This window comes from Ruditapes philippinarum, unplaced genomic scaffold (genome assembly GCF_026571515.1).
Source record: "Ruditapes philippinarum isolate M1 unplaced genomic scaffold, ASM2657151v2 ctg7171_1_1_1_1, whole genome shotgun sequence".
NCBI lineage: Eukaryota > Metazoa > Mollusca > Bivalvia > Venerida > Veneridae > Ruditapes > Ruditapes philippinarum.
Window position 1 is genome coordinate 1 of NW_026864394.1, and position 23,027 is coordinate 23,027.

The 23,027-nt window shown below is 31.9% G+C and overlaps 1 protein-coding gene across 1 annotated transcript; it reads left to right on the plus strand.

Moving 5' to 3' along the window:
• Nucleotides 1-2,612: 2,612 nt before the first annotated feature.
• LOC132725445 (transforming growth factor-beta-induced protein ig-h3-like) lies at nt 2,613-11,768 on the plus strand. Its single transcript, XM_060710582.1, has 6 exons — nt 2,613-2,772; nt 3,050-3,199; nt 4,094-4,195; nt 4,682-4,792; nt 5,165-5,278; nt 11,584-11,768. Exons 1-6 carry the CDS (start codon nt 2,613-2,615, stop codon nt 11,766-11,768), a joined length of 822 nt encoding a protein of 273 aa, XP_060566565.1.
• The last annotated feature ends 11,259 nt before the right edge of the window (nt 11,769-23,027 follow it).

Genomic DNA, 23,027 nt, shown 5'->3' on the forward strand with positions numbered 1-23,027 from the left:
AAATTTCAACTTTCATGAGAGTTACAACAAAATTTGTAAAGGAAACAAGTAATTGACAAAAAAAGAATTTAGGATATATACGCACGTAGAATAAATTTAATATACAATAATTCAAACCATCGAATATAATTTCATTCTAATCGAGGATCTTGATAACGGTTTCAATTTCAGAGCAGTTTATCTATTTGATGATAACATCTTAAATTAGATATCATAATGCAATACGTATGTTCATTACAAAATTTAATATCATGATAATAATCTTTTTATTAGCGAAATATTAATGGATTTGTTAGGAGATTCTACTTGTTTGAGTAATAACTAGATTTTGAACAATAATGTTATTCACGTTAGCATTAATTACCACTATGAAGATTTAAGCTGTCACTTTTCGTAATTGTTTTTCAAAAGCTTATAAAATTTTAGGGCATGATGTTATCTTTTACATCATACATTAGTAGAACTACACTTTATCCTGAATTTGATTTGCTTATTTTCAAAGACAATACAAACAATGAAAAATGTTGTAATCAACGTGTCTTTATAAAATTCAAATGAAGATGTAATTTCATTTTGAAAAGCAAACGTCTTTACAAAAATGTGTTATTTAGTTTTAAAGAGGATAAATATTTTATAACTTTTATCATCATTTTAAGATATACAGTATTCTCATGAGTTCCATTTTTCATCAAACTAAAGTTTCATATTCTTACAAATTTACTGATCTCGTGCAATTTAAAATTTTTAAACTTTTTATGTTAACTGGAAAGCAGGTATTAGTTACCCACACTGCATAGCATACATATTGATTGGCTCATTTTTACTTGGGTTTACTTATTGTGCTAAAGGGATATCGATAGAAATATCATATTCAGATGCTTGTTAACTGAAGTCCAATTTAATTATTTCAATATTTGCCTCCAACAAACAAATGTTCTTTACTCTATTTATTAACATTAAAAAATTCTTATTCTGATACAACTCATATAAATATGTCATCATTTCACCACCATGCTGGCACATATTTCACATTTACAAACTAATTATCTTTACCGCTTGAGCAAATACATGAGCAATGAATCTTAAATAGTTGGAAGAAATATAACAAAATCTCTTCTCGATCATTCTGATACTGCCAATTAGTCTTGATAGATAGAAATGTATTGTCAGCATTGTCGAGGTATATACAAAACGAAATAAAATGACATATTCCCCTAGTTACTCACAAACGTCGTTTTTGAAACAAAACATATTGAATGAAATAAAGATTTCACTAATCTAGTTATATAACAGGGAGGAAAAACAATTTCGCACGTTATAAAAAAACAAGTTCAATCATGGGAAATGTTTATTTATTTGGGAACAATATTCATACACTTTTAAACTTAGAAAGAAATGTTGTTATAGATCATGGTCTGATATTATATTTCATGTAAGATAGCTATTCAGCTAGCCTACGGAATGTCGGTTGTTCTACTCAGGTGAAATCATGAACGACAGAGGGGCATCTGAGGTCTTCCACATCAGTAAAGGCTAGAAAGTCGTAAAGACCTTGCAATTTTTGGTGCGATAAAAACCCACAAAAATGGCCACCCTTTTCTTATATTAATATATTGTTTATCTTGTTTACCTGTTTGTTTCTCAGTATATCTGTTCTTTCCATTTCAGGATACAGCCTTTCTTTTTTCAGGTTTTCCCTAATCGTGTCAGTCTTGTATTACCTTTATTTTCTTTAATCGATGTTTTCTGTGGTATCAGTTTACATCATGTTAAAAAGAAAACCTTCAATATATGTTATGTTTTGAGATATTTAAAATGACAGAAATTGTACAAATCCACAAAACATGAAAGCAGAAGCACATCATATCTTCATCTATTTGTGATTTGTTGCTGCCTTCTTTATTAAGGATGTAGACAGGATCAAAAAATTCAGTAAGTTGTGTAAGATTTATATATTATACATTAAACATTTTGATTTTAAAGTAACAGATGCCTGTCATTTACCAGCACATTTTACTTTAATATTCTGTAAATTTTACAAGAAAAATTATTTTCAGGTTGTCTTTAATTGATTTTCAAATCCGATACTCAAAATGAAAACGTAAAACATTGTAGTTCATATCTTTATAAAATTTATATTGCTAAAATACATGTACATATTAAGGAAATCAATGTACAATAGTTTATAAAAAGTTTTCAATGTAAAAGAATTTCTACTTCCATCAAATAGTTTGTATATGCCTTAAATAGTTTAATCACAAATATATTCTTTCTTCTGAACAACACGGGATGCTTGGAAAAGAGTTTTAGACAATTTTAATCTCTGTAACAGTAGGACGTTCCTTGCAACAATTATCCTGTATCTTGCATAAAATGACAAATCTAATATACTAAACGCTTTAAATATCGGAATACTGGATCTCTTTTAAAAATAACATGAAAGGTAAATTGGAATGTGAGGCATTTTACCACATATATGGTATTACCTTAGATAAATGTAATCTTCTGATGGTGTATGCCAACTGACAGATAATATCTAAATCAAGCTGATTACACATTTTTTGTCAGTAGGAAGTTATTATTATTGTTTTATCTTCATGCTGTAAAACAAAATGCTCGTGAATATATTATTCATTTGTGGTGCTAGTTTGGCCGTAGTTCATACCTTTGAAGATAAACAAATATCACAATGGTTGGCGGTCAATAGCTACAGCACATGTGTCAGTCTTTTAAAACAGGCAGGACTTTACGATATATTCAATGGACCAGGAGGTAAGTGTTGAAAGTATTGATAAATATTTTTTTTTCAAAATTAGATTTAGACTGTAGCACTCATAGCTTTATTGTGTTTATATTAATTCTGGAAATAATGATATGTACCAAATTATACTATCAATGACAAAAACTCATTTCCAGGCCGATATAAACAGAACCAAATGAATAAAAATCGAATATTTGATTTATTGTGTCATTTATGGGCGAACAAAAGAAAATGAAACTACTTTAAAGACCTTATAATCGGCTTGAAATGGCATACTATTTTTTTCAGCTTACACCATGTTTGCGCCATCAAATGCAGCCTTCAGTAAAGTGCCTCAGAGTACGTTAAATTCTCTTGTATCTGATAAAGCACTGTTAGTATATGTCCTCAAAAATGATCTGTTACCAGGGTTTGCGATGACTACTTCTTTACGTGATGGTGACATTAAGACGAGCCTTAATGGAAAAGATCTTACATTCAAACTGTTGCCAAATGGAGTAAGCTTTATTACTTTAAGCTTTTATGTATTTTGGCAAATGGGTTACAATATCAATTATATTATTATTATTATTATTAACATTATTATCATTATTATTATTATTATTATCGAATCGAGTTTTCAAATATTTTTTAACATTCTAAATTCTCTACTGATCCAAAATATGTATGATTCTTAATTATCGAACGTCAGTACAAATACATGTTTATCAGATAGAAAGTTGACGAGGTTATTCATATGCATATTGTTTGTGTGTGCCGCGTAAAATGTGAATTACTTTTCTACAGGTTTTAATGGTTAACAATGCTGTTGTAAGCGGAAAGTTCAGCGATATAATTTTAAACAATGGTGTCGTACATGTAATTAATTCGTGTTACTTCAAGTCACGGATAAAGTCGGGGAAATCCTGCTAAAGAGGAATGAGGACACCCTAAGTTTCCTTCTTGCCATTACAGATCTTGCAACCATTTTTCTAGGTAATCAAAATAACTTTTACGCCCCCGAAAGGCGCCATATTTAAAATCGCTACGTTCGTCTGTTTGTGCGTCCCAACTTCATTCGTTTCCAGACTGTAACTTTGTCATACTTTGAGTGACTTAGAAATAGCTTCAGACAAATGTCTGCCACATATTTTTTATCCCCTTATTTTTTATTGATGTCCTTTTGGACTCCTTACCGGTGGTCCTGCTAGGCTCTATGTGGGGATTTGTAATTTAAATGCCGCCTTTCCTTGTTGATCTTTGTATATTTTAGGCTAAGCACGTTGATGATATATCTTAATCTATTTGTTATAACAATAAACTAATATTTAGTTGTTGTCTTTGTCTAAATAGGAAGAAATGTTACTTTACTTGCGCCAACAAACGATTCCTTCCTTACAGTAAGTCCAAGTCTTCCAGACCTTTCCCTTCCTGAATCATTAGACGTATATAAAAGTAAGTGCTCTCACATATTGCAATACCGATATCTGCTTAATACTTGATCTTACTTAAATGGTTATTTAGTTTAAACAATATTTATTTATAATCTATGCATTTATATAATAAGGTACATAAAATAGAATTTACGGATTGAGTTGGAAGCTTGAAATGCTTTTCTTAAACTCCCTCTGTAAAGTGGTTATTTGTAATGACATATAAAGAAAAATTGTTTTGTTTGACTGTTCAAAACAATGACTATGTGTATGTGTTACATTTTAAAACAACTATATAACATTAAGAGTATTCATTTCTTTTAACGAATTATCTACCATAAGCATTAATTTTTTCTTGGTCCAATACGAAACACAAATATGTGTGAAAGGAGTGATTATAAATTACTACTGGATGCGTGCTGCAACCTTACTGGTCTTATACGAACAATATTACGTTGAATCTGATCTAGAACAAATCCATAAACAAATAAAATGAATACCGTTGTAGAAATTCTGCGGAACCATGTCGTAAATGGTGTTTTCCGCTCAAATGCGCTTCATAGCGGAGAGGTTGTCATCGCTTTAGGTGGAAGAACTTTACATATCAGCATCAACTCAAGTAAGAATAATAAATATCACATTTTAGAAGTGTCAGTAAATGAAAACGGAAACCGATACTACTTAGGGTGTGGCCTTATTTGCAAAGCTTATGTAATCACATTCAGTCATTAATATTATTTATTGACAGCAACATACATTTTGTGAAATATTGTGAATGTTTTAGAACATTTCTGAGGTTTTCTACTTTTTCTATGTCATGTATTGGCTACGTTCAGGGACGTACGGTTGATATCAGTTTTCAGACGCAAAATACAAAACCGCAGCGTAATATTCCGTATGTGTCAGCCTTTCTAAAAGCCCTAATAAACATTAATATATCTAAATAGCATATATTTTTTCCACAAAATAAAAGTAAACCTATACGCTTCAGACGGTGTGTTAGTTACACCTACTGGATCGAGAACCACGGGAAATTTGACAGAACCTGACGTGCCAGCCATCAACGGTTTGATACATGTGGTCAACAATGTTCTTATTCCACATGGTTTGAAGAGAAGTGCCCCCAACGAACTGATTTTATTTTTCAATCCGTTAATCAAAACAAATATGTTACTTTGTACAATTTGAATCAAAATTTGCAATCACACAAATGTAGACAATGGTGAAAATAAAGCGCAAAAACGTCGATTTGCTTGTTACTAAACACACAAATTTACCCAGCTATCATGTTTAATCTTATGTGGTCATTGTTTAGGAGCAATAAAAAAAGCATTTGCGTGGACTCATTTCATTCTAAAAATAACCCTCTTGAAAACATTTAATTTAGAAATTTGGTATTTTCCAAGTAGCAAATTGTTTTTTGTGCTGGTGAAGGTATGGTTTACATGAGCCGATAAGTTTCGTTAAGACTATTTTCTTTCATTCTAAATAGTTTTCAAAACAATATTCAACAAAAAGTTATTTTGTATTTATCAGATTTTTTTCAAACAAAATGGCGAAGGAAGTCCCATAAAATAAATATGAGTTTTGACTCCGCCCACTTTTATATTTATATTTCATATTTATTTAAAAAAAAATATGAACTATATTTGACTGATATATAGAGGATATTTGTTTAGTTCAGTGTAAGATCGGAATATATTTCACCGAGTGAGCACCAAAAGGTATATTTCACGAGTGGCGAATCCACGAGTGAAATATGAACTTTTGGTGTTCACAAGGTGAAATATATTTCGATCTTACACTAACGTAAACAAATTTTCTTTTTACTATATGCAAAGAAACGTTTTTAAAAGACATTAAACCTAATACTGAATGAAAAGCGCGCCAAATAATAATACAACGTGACGTCATTGACGACGTCACGTCATTAAGTTGGTATCCAGTACTGTGCACGCTGGTATTTCACTGAAACAACGTAAGGGGCTTAAATTCAAAACAGTGAAATTATCAAAGTGGTAATTTCACTATTTCAAACAGTGAAATTACCAGTTTTATATCACTGATATATTTCTATAAACCACCGAAAAGCATGTAATAAAGCACCATATTTCATGGGTAAAATAAAATAGAATTCCTTATTTATACCAAATAAAATGAGGACTGTTTACAGTTCAAAAAAGAGTCAATATTCATTGGCGCGCCTGTAGTATCGCTAACAACAGCAGGCTTTCTGCTATGTTTGCATATTAAGCAAGTGTCTTCACGTCAAATTGTTATTAAACTAGTGTATTTTTTAAGTGTAATATCTTTTTTGTTTAATACGTAAGTGGCTGTATGTCACACCTTTGTTGTGGTTTATGTGATAAATGTTGGTGTTTAATAAAATTAATGTTGTTGTTTATTTATTTATTTTGTAGTATTAATTGTTAAGTCTTTTCCTTTTGGAAAGATATATTCACAACAAAATTGTAAGCATGACTGATAAATATATATCCATGAGCAGTTGGCGAATAACATAATTATCTTACAATTTTTGCACAATGCCTGGTTGGTTCTCTATCTGACTGACATGTATTAGAAATCTAAAACAGATAATATGATTAATAAAATCTAGACATTATCTTAACACAATTATGATCAGAGTGGTTAAATAAGAAAAACTAACAATCCTTAACATCATTCTATACCATGAATGTCAAGACAATCCCAAGAATATAATGGTATTTGAGCATGAATACTATTGTTATTTTCTGATCAATTATACTTTGAAAAAGAAAAATAACTTTAAAAGGATACAGAATCCGAAATACTGATAATAAAAAATTCCGTTTAGAGATGTAAACGTTTAACGTTTCGGAGAGAACCCCTTAAAACTATCACACTAAACAACAAAATCAACAAACGCTAAAAAATATAAACATAATCATGACAGAAATTCAATCTTTCCAAATTGTTATACTTCACAACAGGCAGGTGTCAAGTGCATTGTGGCAGGTGTAAATAGTTGACCGTCCTTCACTTCAATACAGTGTTATACAGTGTTATATTTTCTGTTTACTGTATTTTATTAATAAGAAGGTTATTTCTTTACTTAAGGTTTCTATTAAATAATTTTGTTCTTTAACGATCTTCAGTGGATTCTTTCAGGTGAGGAAGCTATCCAGCTAGCTTGCGGAACGTCGGTGGTTCTACTCAGGTGCTCATTCGTGCCTGAAATAATGCATGGAAGGGCACTTGAGGTCTTCCTCCACCAGTAAAGCTGGAACGTCGCGATATGACCTATACTGTGTCGTTGTGACGTAAAACCCAAAACAAACAAACTTACGGGATCATTAATTCCAGCACGTTGATTACTGAAGATCGAACATCGCTAATGCTGGTGCTAAGAGTGAGAACATTATCCCTCAAAAACAGACTCAATCAAACTGAGTCTGCAAATTAAATTTTCACACAACTTTGCTGTTTTCATTGGTTCCTTGGGATCATGACTTTTCCAGATTTTTCAATTATAGAAATATTCGTTAAAGAACAAACTTATTTAATAGAAACCTAAAGTAAAGAAATAACCTTCTTTTTAATAAAAACAGTAAAAAAGAAGCCACATAGAAGAACTTTACCGTACAATGCTAACCAAAGTGTATAAAATAACGTATTCTATGTTCATCCAATTTGCAATAAAATATATTTTGAGATTTTAAACTAAAAATATCAAACTGTATAGTATTAAAACATGTAAAATAAAATATATTTTAAAGGTCTTTTAAAAGTTTAAGTTTACTTGTACTAATTATGGAAATTAATATTCTACAATATATAAAAACGAAGCGTTGTTTTAGTTCAAAATATATCGATACAATATTAGTATGATATCATTAATGATAAGAAGAGCAAGAAGATAATTATATACAAATGTAGTTTGCATGCATTCACGAAATTGCTTTTGTAACTTGGACTTTTGCAACATGTTATGCAAGTATTTGATGATAAAGGTATTTGAAAAAAATAGGGAATTTCAAAGACGCTCAATCAGAACAACAATGTGTATTCAAGACACTACACAGAATGTTCCGACTTGCACTATGTATGCTGTTTCATTTGATTCCTTTGGGAACTTCATCTTTGGTCTGATACATTGGTGCGTCATGTGAAAACAAAATAAAGGAATGGTGGTTTATAGAAACGTGTTATTTTTTAATTTCAAGGCAAGCAAAGTCAAATGCAATACTTACCTCTAAGCCAAATTGCTCCATTCTGTCTTTACCTAATAGTATGCTATTGTTTAAGTGCAAAAAAAGTAAAATCAATATCAAAGTTTTTTTTAGAATAATAACATTGTTAACCTTGTCCATCTCAATTATTTTCAGAACGTTGTCGAGTTATTTTTATCATGATTCTCCCTATAAAGTCACTTATCAAAAGTGGCATTATGTATTCAGGAGTAAATAGTGAGTGTACGTGCACAATAATTTTATATTTTGTAAAACAAAGGTTTTCAATTTTACATTAAGCTTCGCCAAAAATAGTCAATAACTCAATACCAATGAAATTTTCTGTAATATCTGTAGTACTATATTGGTAATACTTATATTATAAAAAAAGTGTAAAAGTCTTTTAATACTTCAGACAGTTTTTAAAATTTATCTTTGGTCCTTTAAATTACTGGTCAATAGCTACATTAGTTTCAATCTTTAGGAAATAGCTAATTCAGCTCAATTTGACAACACCAAATGAACATAATGTCCCTTTAAAGATTAAAAGCAATTAATATCGAATAATTTTTAAAACAAATCATTACAATGTATTTTATTTCATATTTGTTTAAGAAGTTTATGATAATGAATAGACATTGATTAAATTATATATTTGACTTTAAATCAATTTGCACTTTATTAAGGTTTGACGAAATTGCATTGTTAAAATGGCGAAGAACACGAGCTTTCCCACAGACACTTGGGGTTTGGAGCTCAAAACGCCTTTAAAATCCAAATAAAATGCATATTTGTCAATCCCAGCACATGTACTGATCATATATATCAAAAAAAACTTAATATAAGCCGTTTTGAAAAAAATTCATATTTCAACATCTATAATAATACACATGTCAAGATAAAAATGTTCGCCGGAAAAAATCCGCACCCCTACCGTCATAATCACCATGTATTTTATTCCATTGTGCACACGGCAAAGCTGGGGCCACATAATCGGATAGCTTCGTTCATAGCCGTCTGGTCCATTGAATTTATCGAAAGATTTTGTAGTTGGAGGAAAACGGCGATAGTTTTGATGTTTATTTCGGCTGTTGTGTTGTTTATATTACCGTTGAAGTTTAAAATTGACCATCATCGTGAAGAATTATATCTTCTGTGTCGATGGACCAAAGGATTATGTGAAAATATTGGAAATGAAATAAAATACATGGTGATTATGACGGTAGGGGTGCGGATTTTTTCCGGCGAACATTTTTATCTTGTGTATTATTATAGATGTTGAAATATGAATTTTTTTTCAAAACGGCTTATATTAAGTTTTTTTGATATATATGATCAGTACATGTGCTGGGATTGACAAATATGCATTTTATTTGGATTTTAAAGGCGTTTTGAGCTCCAAACCCCAAGTGTCTGTGAGCTTTCCGTGCGCGCAACTCTATCGGAGATGCACATGATTAGTATGGAAGGTGGTACGTACCATTGCGCAAATAGAATTTAAAATTTCAGTTTGTGGTCATGTTAAAATTGAGGCAAAATTATACATCAATTTTTAGATTGATCTAAAATGAATTTGATTAAAAAATATAATTTTCTATTTAAAAAAAGCAAAAGTGCGACATTTTTCATGCTTCCTTCAAACAATGTTTTGACTTCGAATAAATGTTTTTGGTTTCCATCCTTTAATGATAGTGTCTATAGTGTCTATCTTGCTTTTAAAATTTATGATGACATCAATATAACTACAATAGTGACAGACGTGAAGATAAGAGGGATATCTCAAGTTATAATTCACACTAGACAGATACATTTATACTGCCAAATGCAACATATTTCTTATAAAAAAGAATAAGTCAAAATCATTACTAGACGCAATGTAATTTTTACAACTTATCTATGAACATGATTAAGTAACAGACCTTGTCTGTTTCAGGAATAATTTATTTATTTATTTTTCCGGGAGGTAGATATTGCCTGTTGAAAGTGCTAATAGATTACATTGGAATTTGTCTGTCTGAAGACCTGAATTAATATGAAATATCTCGCCGAGCAAACGATCCTATCATGATTTTACATTGTGAAATCTACTTTTTACTAAGCTAGGGTATGATTTTCAAGCAATATCTGAATATTTGAAACATTGTATTGTGTGGTGAGCAATAGATACAACATGGACATCGGAATCTATAACAAGCAATCGGCCAAACAATGCTCTGGTAACCGACATAAATTTACAATGCACATGAACTTGTGAAAAAGTGCAATATGTAATTTCTAATAGTTCTTAATAGTATTAGATTTGTGAAGAATTGAAAGGATGATAATGTTTGCTTTATAAGGTATAAAATATTGATTTATGATAAATGCAACTTTTCAATTTTTGTAAAGCGTAATACAGAAAATAATATCATTTATTATATAATAAGTAGGTCTTCCTAACACGCATTCGAATAAAATCAAATGGGACATCAAAAGCAATTAAAGATTAAAACATAACTTTGTAAGATTAGAAAGATAATGGAAAATAAGGAAAACTATGACGTATGATAAATTTGCATAGATATAAGTAACATAATACATGGAATGAACGTTGCATAAAACCAATTTGCATGATCTTAGAATAATGATAACAGAAACATTTAGGTCAAAGAAGCAGAGGTCACCGATCTCGTTTTCGAGTTTTAATCGGCTTTTGGGGTGGGGGACTTTGACATGCATGATTTATTTTAGCGTATTTGAATAAGAAGTACCTCTTTTAGACCTCTAAATATATTAAGATGTCATCGACTATCATTCTGACAATACTTTGTGTAAAACACTTATTTTTCGCGAGAACCTTATTTCGCGAATTAGAGGCAAAATGTCCAAAATAATTATTTCGCGTCAACATGAATTCGCGTCTTCCCGAAAAATGTGAAACCGGAAACCCGATGTCATTCGGAGATTTTCTGTCCTGTCCGTTCACTAACTTTGCGTCGTTTATTGTGCGACAAATGCATTTATATCTGTATCGATTTTTCTGATAGCTTGCTAATCTTCTTGTTAAGTGAAACCGTCTGTCTAAAAATATGTCAATAAAGTTTGATAATTATTTGATATGTGTTCACTGTGTTTGTCATGTATTGTCCCTGATTATACTCCGTGCCTCTAGCATTGTTACTAGTAATACTAGTATTGAATGTTTCGTATCACGTTCTAGTCTGCCGTACTTCTGTGATGTCTAGTAAAAAGATAACTTCGTTCTTTAAGAGGGCGTCTATGACTGACAGCGGGCTGCCCGTACCAGAGACACCGGAGGAGACTTTAGCCAATAAGTTGGTTGAAGATGCCACTGATCGTGCTAGTACATCTGGAAAACGTCCAGAAAATAAATGCGGAGAATAAGATGATCAAGCGTGGGTGGTTGCAGGCTGGTATTGTTCAATAGACATTGACCTTGATAATTGTGTTGGAAATTCAATTAATTCATTCAGTTGGACAGATTTTCACATTAATTAGAACAATCTGTAGAAATACCATTAAAATTTTGTGAGACGCATTAATTTGATTATACTTAATTCTAGTGCAAGTCACAGCTACCTTTCTTAACACAGGTAATATGCAGCGAAGAAGTTTTTTTTCCAATTCCTCAATAATACCAAATTGTTACAGGTTAATATCTCATACTAGTAATCTGTACGATATGTATTTGCTGCAACACTTGAATACCTACATGATGTAACTAGAACTGGTTGCAATACTTTCCCGCAGATATATATCCATGTGTACGCATTTTCGGATAGTGTTTATTTTCGGACAAGTGTATAGACAAAGTGAAATATTCGCGAGAAATATGAACGAAGTCAAACATATTTGATATGGCTAGATAGCCTGCGATATGGGCTTGTTACGAACCTTTTGTACTCTGGAAATGAACACAAGTCTAAATGGGTGTGATATTGATATGATATGAAGCTTCCGGACTCTGGAAATGAAACCGAGTACTTGAAGGGTGTCTTACGTATTAAATATGGGTATTTTTGCACTCTGAAAATGAAAACGAAGCTAAATAGGTAAGATTGAATCAAATAATGATTCCTTCTGGAACTTCACGTGGTGCAAATGCTGTGCAAGTGCATTGGTTATATTTTATAAGGTGAGGAATAATTAATACTACTCGAAATACTTATGTCAAACTGGAGAAAATGACGCATTTATGCATGTATCTCGGAATATTGAAATTAACATAACGCCCTCGTAGTTTGATTACATTACACTCAGACTTAAATATCATACTTACTGAATACCACGTTCGAGACGTTTGAGGCAAATTAATAGACGGGCTTTGCATTTTGCAATCTTATTAATCTTATTAATGCAGATCTCTTTCATATGCTCATAGGCAATTTAAGTGCCATACAACCTCATATTTAGCCAAACACATTTTATATATTATGTTCGCGTTTAATTAAGCTTGTTCTTATATTAATTATATCCGTCACCATAATGTCCCTGTATGAGACATATTGATCAAGCGTTACAGTAATTTCATTTGTATCATGAATATGCAAAAAGGATCACTGATCCTTAAAGTATTTATCAAAATTCTATATGTATTCTTATTCTTTCTAGTGAATTGAAAGTATGATATTTGAATCAAATCAGTCATTCTGTGTTAATTACTGATGATTTGAAATTGTGTGTGAGAATTAATAGATTATTCACTAAACATATACTTAAAATGCAATACAGTTAACATGAAAACCAAGGGCGTTGTTGATATAATTATACATTAAAATAACTTGCTAGCATTATATAAAAAGTTTTAAGATCTACAGCTAGCTTAACATGTAAAATAAAGTAAAATCTGATGTTTCTTTGAAAAAGCCAAACCATAGTTTACTCTATTTTAAGTGAATTATACATACTAACTTCAGCACAGCGTAGGTTACTTTAAATATCATCTTATTTCTTCATTGCTAAATGTAAATGTATGTATAAGGATTTACATTGGATACAGTTTTAGTATCACCTTATAATGCAATGCATTCATTGAATACCAAAAACTGAGAGAAGTATCCAGACGGCAAAATTGAAAATGTTGCAGAATCTTTGATTGATTCTGTTCATGGACAAAAGTGGTATATGCAAGCCATCGTCCACGCTCCCTAGCACCGGCTTAAACTAGATTAAACATGAAAATGGTGAAATTGTTTAGTAAAATTACATTTCAATTCAATTAAGCTTAATAACCGCCTCGCATTTGCATTTGACTACGAAATATTATTTGAAGTGGTTAAGGCGTCTGTCTCTTAACAATCGAAGTTGGAGCATTTCCCGAGTTACTTCCATATTTGCTCTTACGACAACAGTCTGGAGAATTTCATGGTGTAGATACATAAATGAAATGATTAATACATGTTACTAAATCTTTTTATACAATCGGGCTTATGGTAGGGTGACAATCTGGCCCTCAAAAACAAGGGACCCGACCATGAAGACTAACAAAATTTGTATATACCAAAATTTTCAGCATAGTCTATAGTTCTTGAAACTGCCGGCATAAATTGGCATAAGTCACTGCGTTTTCCAGAATCCAAGATGGCCGCCAAGATGGCCGCCAAAAAAATAAAAAAATGCCCAATCAGACTTATGTTGGTTATAGGGTTTCCTTATGGCATTTAACTTTGTTTTTATTGATTATTTTATAAGAACAGACATAAATCTTAACATATTTAAGCTTTTCTGAGATTAATATCATACTTTGCGACTTTTTTGGTGAATAATACCCAAAAATTGCGAGAAAATCAGGGGGTAGGGGTAATATTTTCGTAAATATTTCAAGATGTGGACAATACATGCAGTTTATTTTTACTTATAACACTTCAGTAGTATATAATACTTACTATTTCAAACATTTTGTAACACATTCATTATCAACATTCACAATATTTATGATCTTTATGTGGTTGGGGCATTTTATCTGCAAAAAAACTGTTATAATGTATAGTATACTATATATAAATTCGCAAACGGAACAAAAAGTGAATAAATGCAACATATTTCATTTTTACACTGTTAAGCTTACATAAGCACATATTTAAGCATAACTTGTTGTATGATAAAATCATCATGACTGTTAAGCAAAATTATGCTTAACATGGCTGTTAATGCAGATTTTGGCCTTTTCCGAATAAATACTGTAGATATAATACAAAACTAGCATGTTGACAAGAATTTTCTGCACAGCTTGCCATTGGCTAAGATCAGGCTAAAGCTATTCTTTAATAAAATAAATATTTGCAGAAAAACACATCAATGTCCAAACTTTAGTATATGAAGTGATCAAAACAACTGCACTCAAATGTTCAAGTCTGACATTTCATCATTTGACATTTTAAAAGCTGCGGTGGTTATTTTCATCCTGATCAACATATTGAATATAAACAAAACTAGGATAAAAGCTACAGATTGACAGAACATACAATATAAGTACAAACAATGTTTCTCCTTACTGTTAGACACAACTTAATTATGCAAAGTTCACAGTTATAGACTTCAACAAAGCACAAATAGCTATATTCTACTAACTATTAACAATGTGCTTAGGCAAAAATCATAATAGTATAGGTCTAGATGTCGTTTTCGATCTCATCATCTGCAGAGACACTTGCCAGCATTGTAAACAAATTTTGACAGATGTCATCACAATCTTGTAGTGTACCCTTGCAGCTGCATGCTGTTGTACATGGTTGTTCATTTTCCTGACAGATACATTCCTCACTACAATGGTCATCACAAGCACATACCATATCACTTAAAAGCTCTGGTGGTGCGCACGGTTGTGACATGAGTTGAGGCGAGTACAAGCCCCTGTTGTCAGTCACATACCCACATTCTAGTGGATCTTGTTCAGGCTGAGGGTTCAAAGCATTTCTCCAAATGAACAGCTGGTATGTACATCTTAGTAAGTGTAACATCATGCTGTCATTTGTTGGTGTCAATCTTTTTGGCTTGACTCTAACCTTACCCAAGACAAGTTCTTTGCGTAGGATATTCAGAGATGTGCAACATGTTTGCCCATAGAGCATAACAACAAAGAGAATGGCTGCAGCTTTTGTTTCAGAAGATATCTCTGGCAGCTGACCTAAGTCTGCTAGGCTTGTCAGTTGTGGTGAATGTTTGCGCAGAACATGGAAAGCTTTCTTCTTCCCAATTCCATGGAAGGAGGAACATGTGTCGCACCCTGTGATACAATAAACTGGAAGTAGAACGGCTCTTTCATTGGGATTCAGTGCTCTGTACACCAAATGTACTGGTATGTATCTTGTAAGGTTACAGTACAAACCCTTTCTGCCGGTCTTGAAATACACGACTTCTATTCCCAGACTATCATAGTGGTGGACCAGTAGAACAAGCACATCTGTGTCTGGACTTACCACTGTTGCACTCTTGATCCTTAATGTTGCCGATGCATGTGCCCAGTGGAACAACATTCTGCTATCAGCTTCCTCTTGGTTTGACTCAAGGCCACCAACATATGAAACTGCCTTGTTTGTAACCAATAGAGTCTTCTGCTGTAACCCACCAGAGACAAACAGTTGCATGCCCTCAGCAATCAGGGTATGGCAATTTTCTGTTAAATGCCTTGTATACAATGTATGGAATACCCGTCCGTGCTCTGCCCATATCACACTCCCCTTATTTTTTGTTTGTTTGATGTCCTTTTGGACTCCTTACCGATGGTCCTGCTAGGCTCTATTTGGGTATTTGTAAGTTGAATGGCGCCTTCCTTCTATATTTTAGGCTAAGCACGTTGATGATATAGTTTTATTTTATTTGTTATAGCATTAAACTAATACTTAGTCGTTATCTTTGTCTAAATAGGAAGAAATGTTACTTTATTTGCGCCAACAAACGATGCCTTCCAAACAGTTAGTTCAAATTATGATACAAAAGACCTTACTGGTCTTGTACGAAAAATATTTCGTTGAATCTGATCTAAAACAAATCCATAAACAAACAAAATGAATACTGTTGTAGAAATTCTGCGGAACCATGCCGTAATTGGTGTTTTCCGCCCAAATGCGCTTCATAACGGAGATGTTTTCTGAGGTTTTCTACTTTTTCTTTGTCATGTCTTGGCTACTTGTAGGGACGTTAGGTTGATATCAGTTTTCAGACGCAAAATACAAAACCTCAGCGTAATATTCCCTATGTGTCCGTTTTTCTAAAAACCCTATTATTATAAATATTAAAATATGTACAATTTAAAATAATTTTTTTCACCCTAAAAAGTAAACCTATTTTGCTTTAGAGGGGTTTTTAGTTAAAAACCCCCACTGGATCGAGAACCACCGGGGAAAAAGAAAAGAACCCGACGTCCCAGCCAAAAAAACGGTTTTATACCATTGGTCGACAATATTTTTATTCCATATGGTTTTAAGGAAAATGGGCCCCCAAGAACTTGAATTTTTTTTTTTCAAACCCCTTAATCAAAAATGAAAATGTTACTTTTACAAATTGAATCAAAAATTTGGGAATCCCCACCAAATTTGACCCAAAGGTAAAATAAAGCGAAAAAGACGCTTTTGCCTTTTTTTTTCTGGGAAAACAACCAAAAATTTAAACCCGGGTATCATGTTTAAAAAAAAATTTTATTTCAAATAGGGAAATTGGGTTTTTTGTGCTGGTGAAGGTATGGTTTACATGAGCCGATGAGTTCGTTAAAAATAAGCTAAACAAAACAAACAACAAAACAAAACGAAATAACTTAAAAGTTGCTTAAGATAAGGTTTTATTGTACCTTTCTGTTGAAAATGTGTCAGAGTTAAATCGTATACATATACATGTTCAGTGCGTTAAATGGAGTGCAGGTATAATACTATCAGTTACCCGCACTCCAGAGCATGCCCATTGATTGGTTCATTTTGTCTGGGGTTTACATATTGTGACGACAGAGAAAGGGATAGCGATAGAAATATCATATTCAGATGCTCGTTCATTGGTTATTTTTAATCTGGGGTTTCATATTGTGACATCAGGGAACGTGATTTTATTTTTGACTATGATACAAAAGAGAAAGAACATCAAAACACTCGCCCCCTAGTACAAATCAGATAGCCTCGTGTTTCGATGCTCTTTCTATTACTTAACTAACGTAAGAAAGTGTTATATATTCTAAGTAGACACAAATACCTCGGAATCACAACTTTACAGTTGAATTTTAATATTAAGTGACGGGGATATTCAGTAGCAAAATACTCATATACTATTTGCACTTACTTGAGACTGGACTTTAAAGACAAATGTTTGATAAGTATTGGTCTCTTTATGTCTTTTGACCCTCGCCTTTTGTCTTGAAAAGTCGTTGTATAATGAATAACAACGGATGCCTTTAATGATAGGCAAAATACTTTTCACATGTGAGACAGGTCTTTACTTGCTTACAGGATTTCCTTGATATTAGAAGGAAATTAATCAGCTGATCTTCTAAGCATAGCGTGATAGTAGAAAAAATCATAATTGTTAAAACGCTAAATAAAATATAATGATTTATTTTTATTATTTTACAAGCACTTTTTAACTTTAATCAGTCAAAATTTTATTTCCGAAAAAGGGGATATAGATAAATTCCAAGTGAGTGCCCCTTAAATCGTTTTTGCGTTGGGTTTCCCCCGGGGGAAATTTTTGAGGAAAAGCTTGTGTGGGATTTTTTTTTCATTTTTGAATATGCTTTAAAAAAAGCTTTTTTGGGGAAATTTTTAGCATTTCATTGTAAAAATTAAAAAAGATGCCCTTTTTAAACCCTTGAAAGACTTAAAAAGGGCTAATTGTTCCGGAAATTTTTTCCCTTTCCGAGCACTTGTTTGTCACAAATTTATAAAATTTCCCCCAGCCAGAATATATAACAAATGTTATCAAATGTTAGATTTTTGAAAAATGTTTATATATACCCTTAAGTAAACGATAAAAGCAGATGTACTTTGATTGATTGGTGTAAACGACGAAGCGTAGACTGGTTTCTGCGCACTTATAAAGGAACCATAATAGAAAGGGGGAACCAGAATAAACGGAAGCAGTGCATAAAATACGAATGACAATTTTAAAACGGGAAATGTAAAATAAAAATGAACGATTATTTTAAACTATCTTACGGTAAAAGAAAATCGAGCTCGCTTTGAGGCTTTGCCCTTTTCATATTACTTCACAACAACTGGCAGGTGTCAAGTGCATTTAGACAACTATAAATAGTTGACCCGTCCTTCACTTCAATTCATTTTTGTTATATTTTTCTGGTCTTTCGGGATCATTGATTCCAGCACATTGATTACTGAAGATTGAACAACGCTTATGCTGGTGCTAAGAGTACCAACATTATCCCTCAAAAACAGACTCAAATTAAGCCTGCAAATTAAATTTTCACATAGCTTTGCTGTTTTCATTGGTTCCTTGGGATCAATATTTCAATAGGAATATTCGTTAAACAACAAAATAATTTAATAGAAACCGAACGTTAAGAAATAATTGTATCATAGTTTGGAGACCTTTCTGTTGAAAATGTGTCAGGGTTAAATCGTATACATATACATGCACAGTGCGTTAACTTGAGTGCGGGTATTAGTTACCCGCACTCAAGAGCATGCCCATTGATTGGCTCATTTTTGCTGGGGTTTACATATTGTGACGGCAGAGAAAGGGAAAGTGACAGAAATGTCATATTCAGATGTTCGTTCATTGGTTCATTTTTGCCGGGGTTTCATATTGTGACAGCAGGGAACGTGCTTTTATGTTTGATTATGATACAAAAGAGAAAGAACACCAAAACACTCGGCAATCTGATTAATACTCGGGGGCTACGCCCCCTCGTACAAATCAGATAGCCTCGTGTTTCGGTGCTCTTTCTATTACCAATCTTATTAATAATAACAGTAAACAAGAAGTTACATAGAAGTACTTTACGGTACAGTGTGTTAACCAAAGTGTATATTTAATATAACCTTTTCTATGTTCATCCAATGTGCAATTGAATGTATTTTGAGATTTTAAACCAAGAAATATCAAATTTTATTGTATTAAAAACGTAATTATATATCTTAAAATATTGTAACGTAAAAGTTTAAGTTTACTTGTACTTATTAGAGTTTCTTCCAAAGTATTTTAGTTTTATAATCAATGACGCATGATTTTCGTGTTTTTTTTTCTGACAATGAGCAGATCCGAAACCCGAGTAATGGAGAGCATTCGACAAACTTTAAGTGATTTACATTTAGAAGATAACAGTTTCTGAACGGAATTAACAAATATTTGTAAAACTGCATTAAATGCAACGTAAGCCGCATTTCCGGTGTTCTGTTTAACGTCAAGATTGTTTGCTAATTAGATGTTAATTACAATAGGGTTCTTGTAGTAAAATATGTTAACAAACTCTTTCTAAACGTAAAGCAAATCAGCGTTTTCAATACAAAAAGGAAGCATATGCTGCCTAAGAATATAACATTCTCTGTATTATACCATTTTCTTGGTGGCTGTCATGGAAATGAATATTCTACAATATATAAAAACGAAGCGTTATTTTAGTTCAAAATATATCGATACAATATTAGTATGATATCATTAATGATAAGAAGAGCAAGAAGATATGTATTTACAAATGTTGTTTGCATGCATTCACGAAATTGCTTTTGTAACTTGGAGTTTTGCAACATGTTATGCAAGTATTAGACGATAAGGGTATTTGAAGAAATAGGGAATTTCAAAGACGCTAAATCAAAATAACAATGTGTATTCAAGACCCTACACAGAATGTTCCGACTTGCATTTTAAACACTGTTTCATTTGATTCCTTTGGGAACTTCATCTTTGGTCTGATAGATTGGTGCGTCATGTGAAAAAAAAAGGAATGGTGGTTTATAGAAACGTGTTTTTTTTTAATTTCAAGGCAAGCAAACTCAAATGCAATACTTACCTCTAAGCCAAATTGCTCAATTCTGTCTTTTTCTAATAGTATGCTATTGTTTAAGTGCAAAAAAAGTAAAATCAATATCAAAGTTTTTTTATAATAATAACATTTTTTACCTTGTCCATCTCAATTATTTTCAGAACGTTGTCGAGTTATTTTTATCATGATTCTCCCTATAAAGTCACTTATCAAAAGTGCCATTATGCCCACTCAGGAGTAAATAGTGAGTGTACGTGCACAATAATTTTATTTTTTGTAAAACAAAGGTTTTCAATTTTACATTAAGCTTCGCCAAAAATAGTCAATAACTCAATACCAATGAAATTTTCTGTAATATCTGTAGTACTATATTGGTAATACTTATATTATAAAAAAGGTGTAAAAGTCTTTTAATACTTCAGACAGTTTTTAAAATTTATCTTTGGTCCTTTAAATTACTGGTCAATAGCTACATTAGTTTCAATCTTTTGGAAATAGCTAATTCAGCTCAATTTGACAACACCAAATGAACATAATGTCCCTTTAATGATTAAAAGCAATTAATATCGAATAATTTTTAAAACAAATCATTACAATGTATTATATTTCATATTTGTTTAAGAAGTTTATGATAATGAATAGACATTGATTAAATTATATATTTGACTTTAAATCAATTTGCACTTTATTAAGGTTTGACCAAATTGCATTGTTAAAATGGCGAAGAACACGAGCTTTACGTGCGCGCAACTCTATCGGAGATGCACATGATTAGTATGGAAGGTGGTACGTACCATTGCGCAAATAGAATTTAAAATTTCAGTTGTGGTCCTGTTAAAATTGAGGCAAAATTATACATCAATTTTTAGATTGATCTAAAATGAAATTGATTAAAAAATATAATTTTCTATTTAAAAAAAGCAAAAGTGCGACATTTTTCATGCTTTCCTTCAAACAATGTTTTGACTTCGAATAAATGTTTTTGGTTTCCATCCTTTAATGATAGTGTCTATAGTGTCTATCTTGCTTTTAAAATTTATGATGACATCAATATAACTACATTAGTGACAGACGTGAAGATAAGAGGGATATCTCAAGTTATAATTCACACTAGACAGATACATTTATACTGCCAAATGCAACATATTTCTTATAAAAAAGAATAAGTCAAAATCATTACTAGACACAATGTAATTTTTACAACTAATCTTTGAACATGATTAAGTAACAGACCATGTCTGTTTCAGGAGTAATTTATTTATTTATTTTTCCGGGAGGTAGATATTGCCTGTTGAAAGTGCTGATAGATTACATTGGAATTTGTCTGTCTGAAGACCTGAATTAATATGAAATATCTCGCCGAGCAAACGATCCTATCATGATTTTACATTGTGAAATCTACTTTTTACTAAGCTAGGGTATGATTTTCAAGCAATATCTGAATATTTGAAACATTGTATTGTGTGGTGAGCAATAGATACAACGTGGACATCGGAATCTATAACAAGCAATCGGCCAGACAATGCTCTGGTAACCGACATAAATTTACAATGCACATGAATTTGTGAAAAAGTGCAATATGTAATTTCATTTAATAGTATTAGATTTGTAAAGAATTGAAAGGATGATAATGTTTGCTTTATAAGGTATAAAATAATGGTTTATGATAAATGCAACTTTTCAATTTTTGTAAAGCGTGATACAGAAAATAATATCATTTAAGTTGATCTTTCTAACACGCATTCGAATTAAATTAAAAGCGACTTCAAAAGCAATTAAAGTTAAAAACATAACTTTGTAAGATTAGAAAGATAATGGAAAATAAGGAAAACTATGACGTATGATAAATTTGCATAGATATAAGTAACATAATACATGGAATGAACGTTGTATAAAACCAATTTGCATGATCTTAGAATAATGATAACAGAAACATTTAAGTCAAAGAAGCAGAGGTCACCGATCTCGTTTTCGAGTTTTAATCGGCTTTTGGGGTGGGGGACGTTGACATGCATGATTTATTTTTAAATTAGCGTATTTGTGCTTAGATGAGAAATAAGATGTACCTCTTTTAGACCTCTAAATATATTAAGATGTCATCGACTTTCATTCTGACAATATTTTTCATATTTCGTAAAAAAACACGCCTCCAAAATATAGCACCACGTCACCCCTGTTGTCAAAATGGGGCATTTTGTATTGCATACACCCTAGCACCGACTTGAGCAGCATTCCAAAAATAACCATGAAAATGATAAAATATAAATTTATCAGCATCATCAGCATTTTTACGACATTAACCATGGAATATAAAAGTTTTGTTCCATTCCGGATATACAAGAAGCATTGACTTCACAAAACTTAATGTGTCCTAAACAAGAATACAATACATGTAAATGTAACTAAATGAAGTAGGACTTTTGAACGAAGTCAAACATATTTGATATGGCTAGATAGCGTGCGATATGGGCTTGTTACGAACCTTTTGTACTCTGGAAATGAACACAAGTCTAAATGGGTGTGATATTGATATGATATGAAGCTTCCGGACTCTGGAAATGAAACCGAGTACTTGAAGGGTGTCTTATGTATTTGATATGGGTATTTTTGGACTCTGAAAATGAAAACGAAGCTAAATATATAAGATTGAATCAAATAATGATTCCTATTGGATCTTCACGTGGTGCAAAAGCTGTGCAAGTGCATTCGTTATATATTATAAG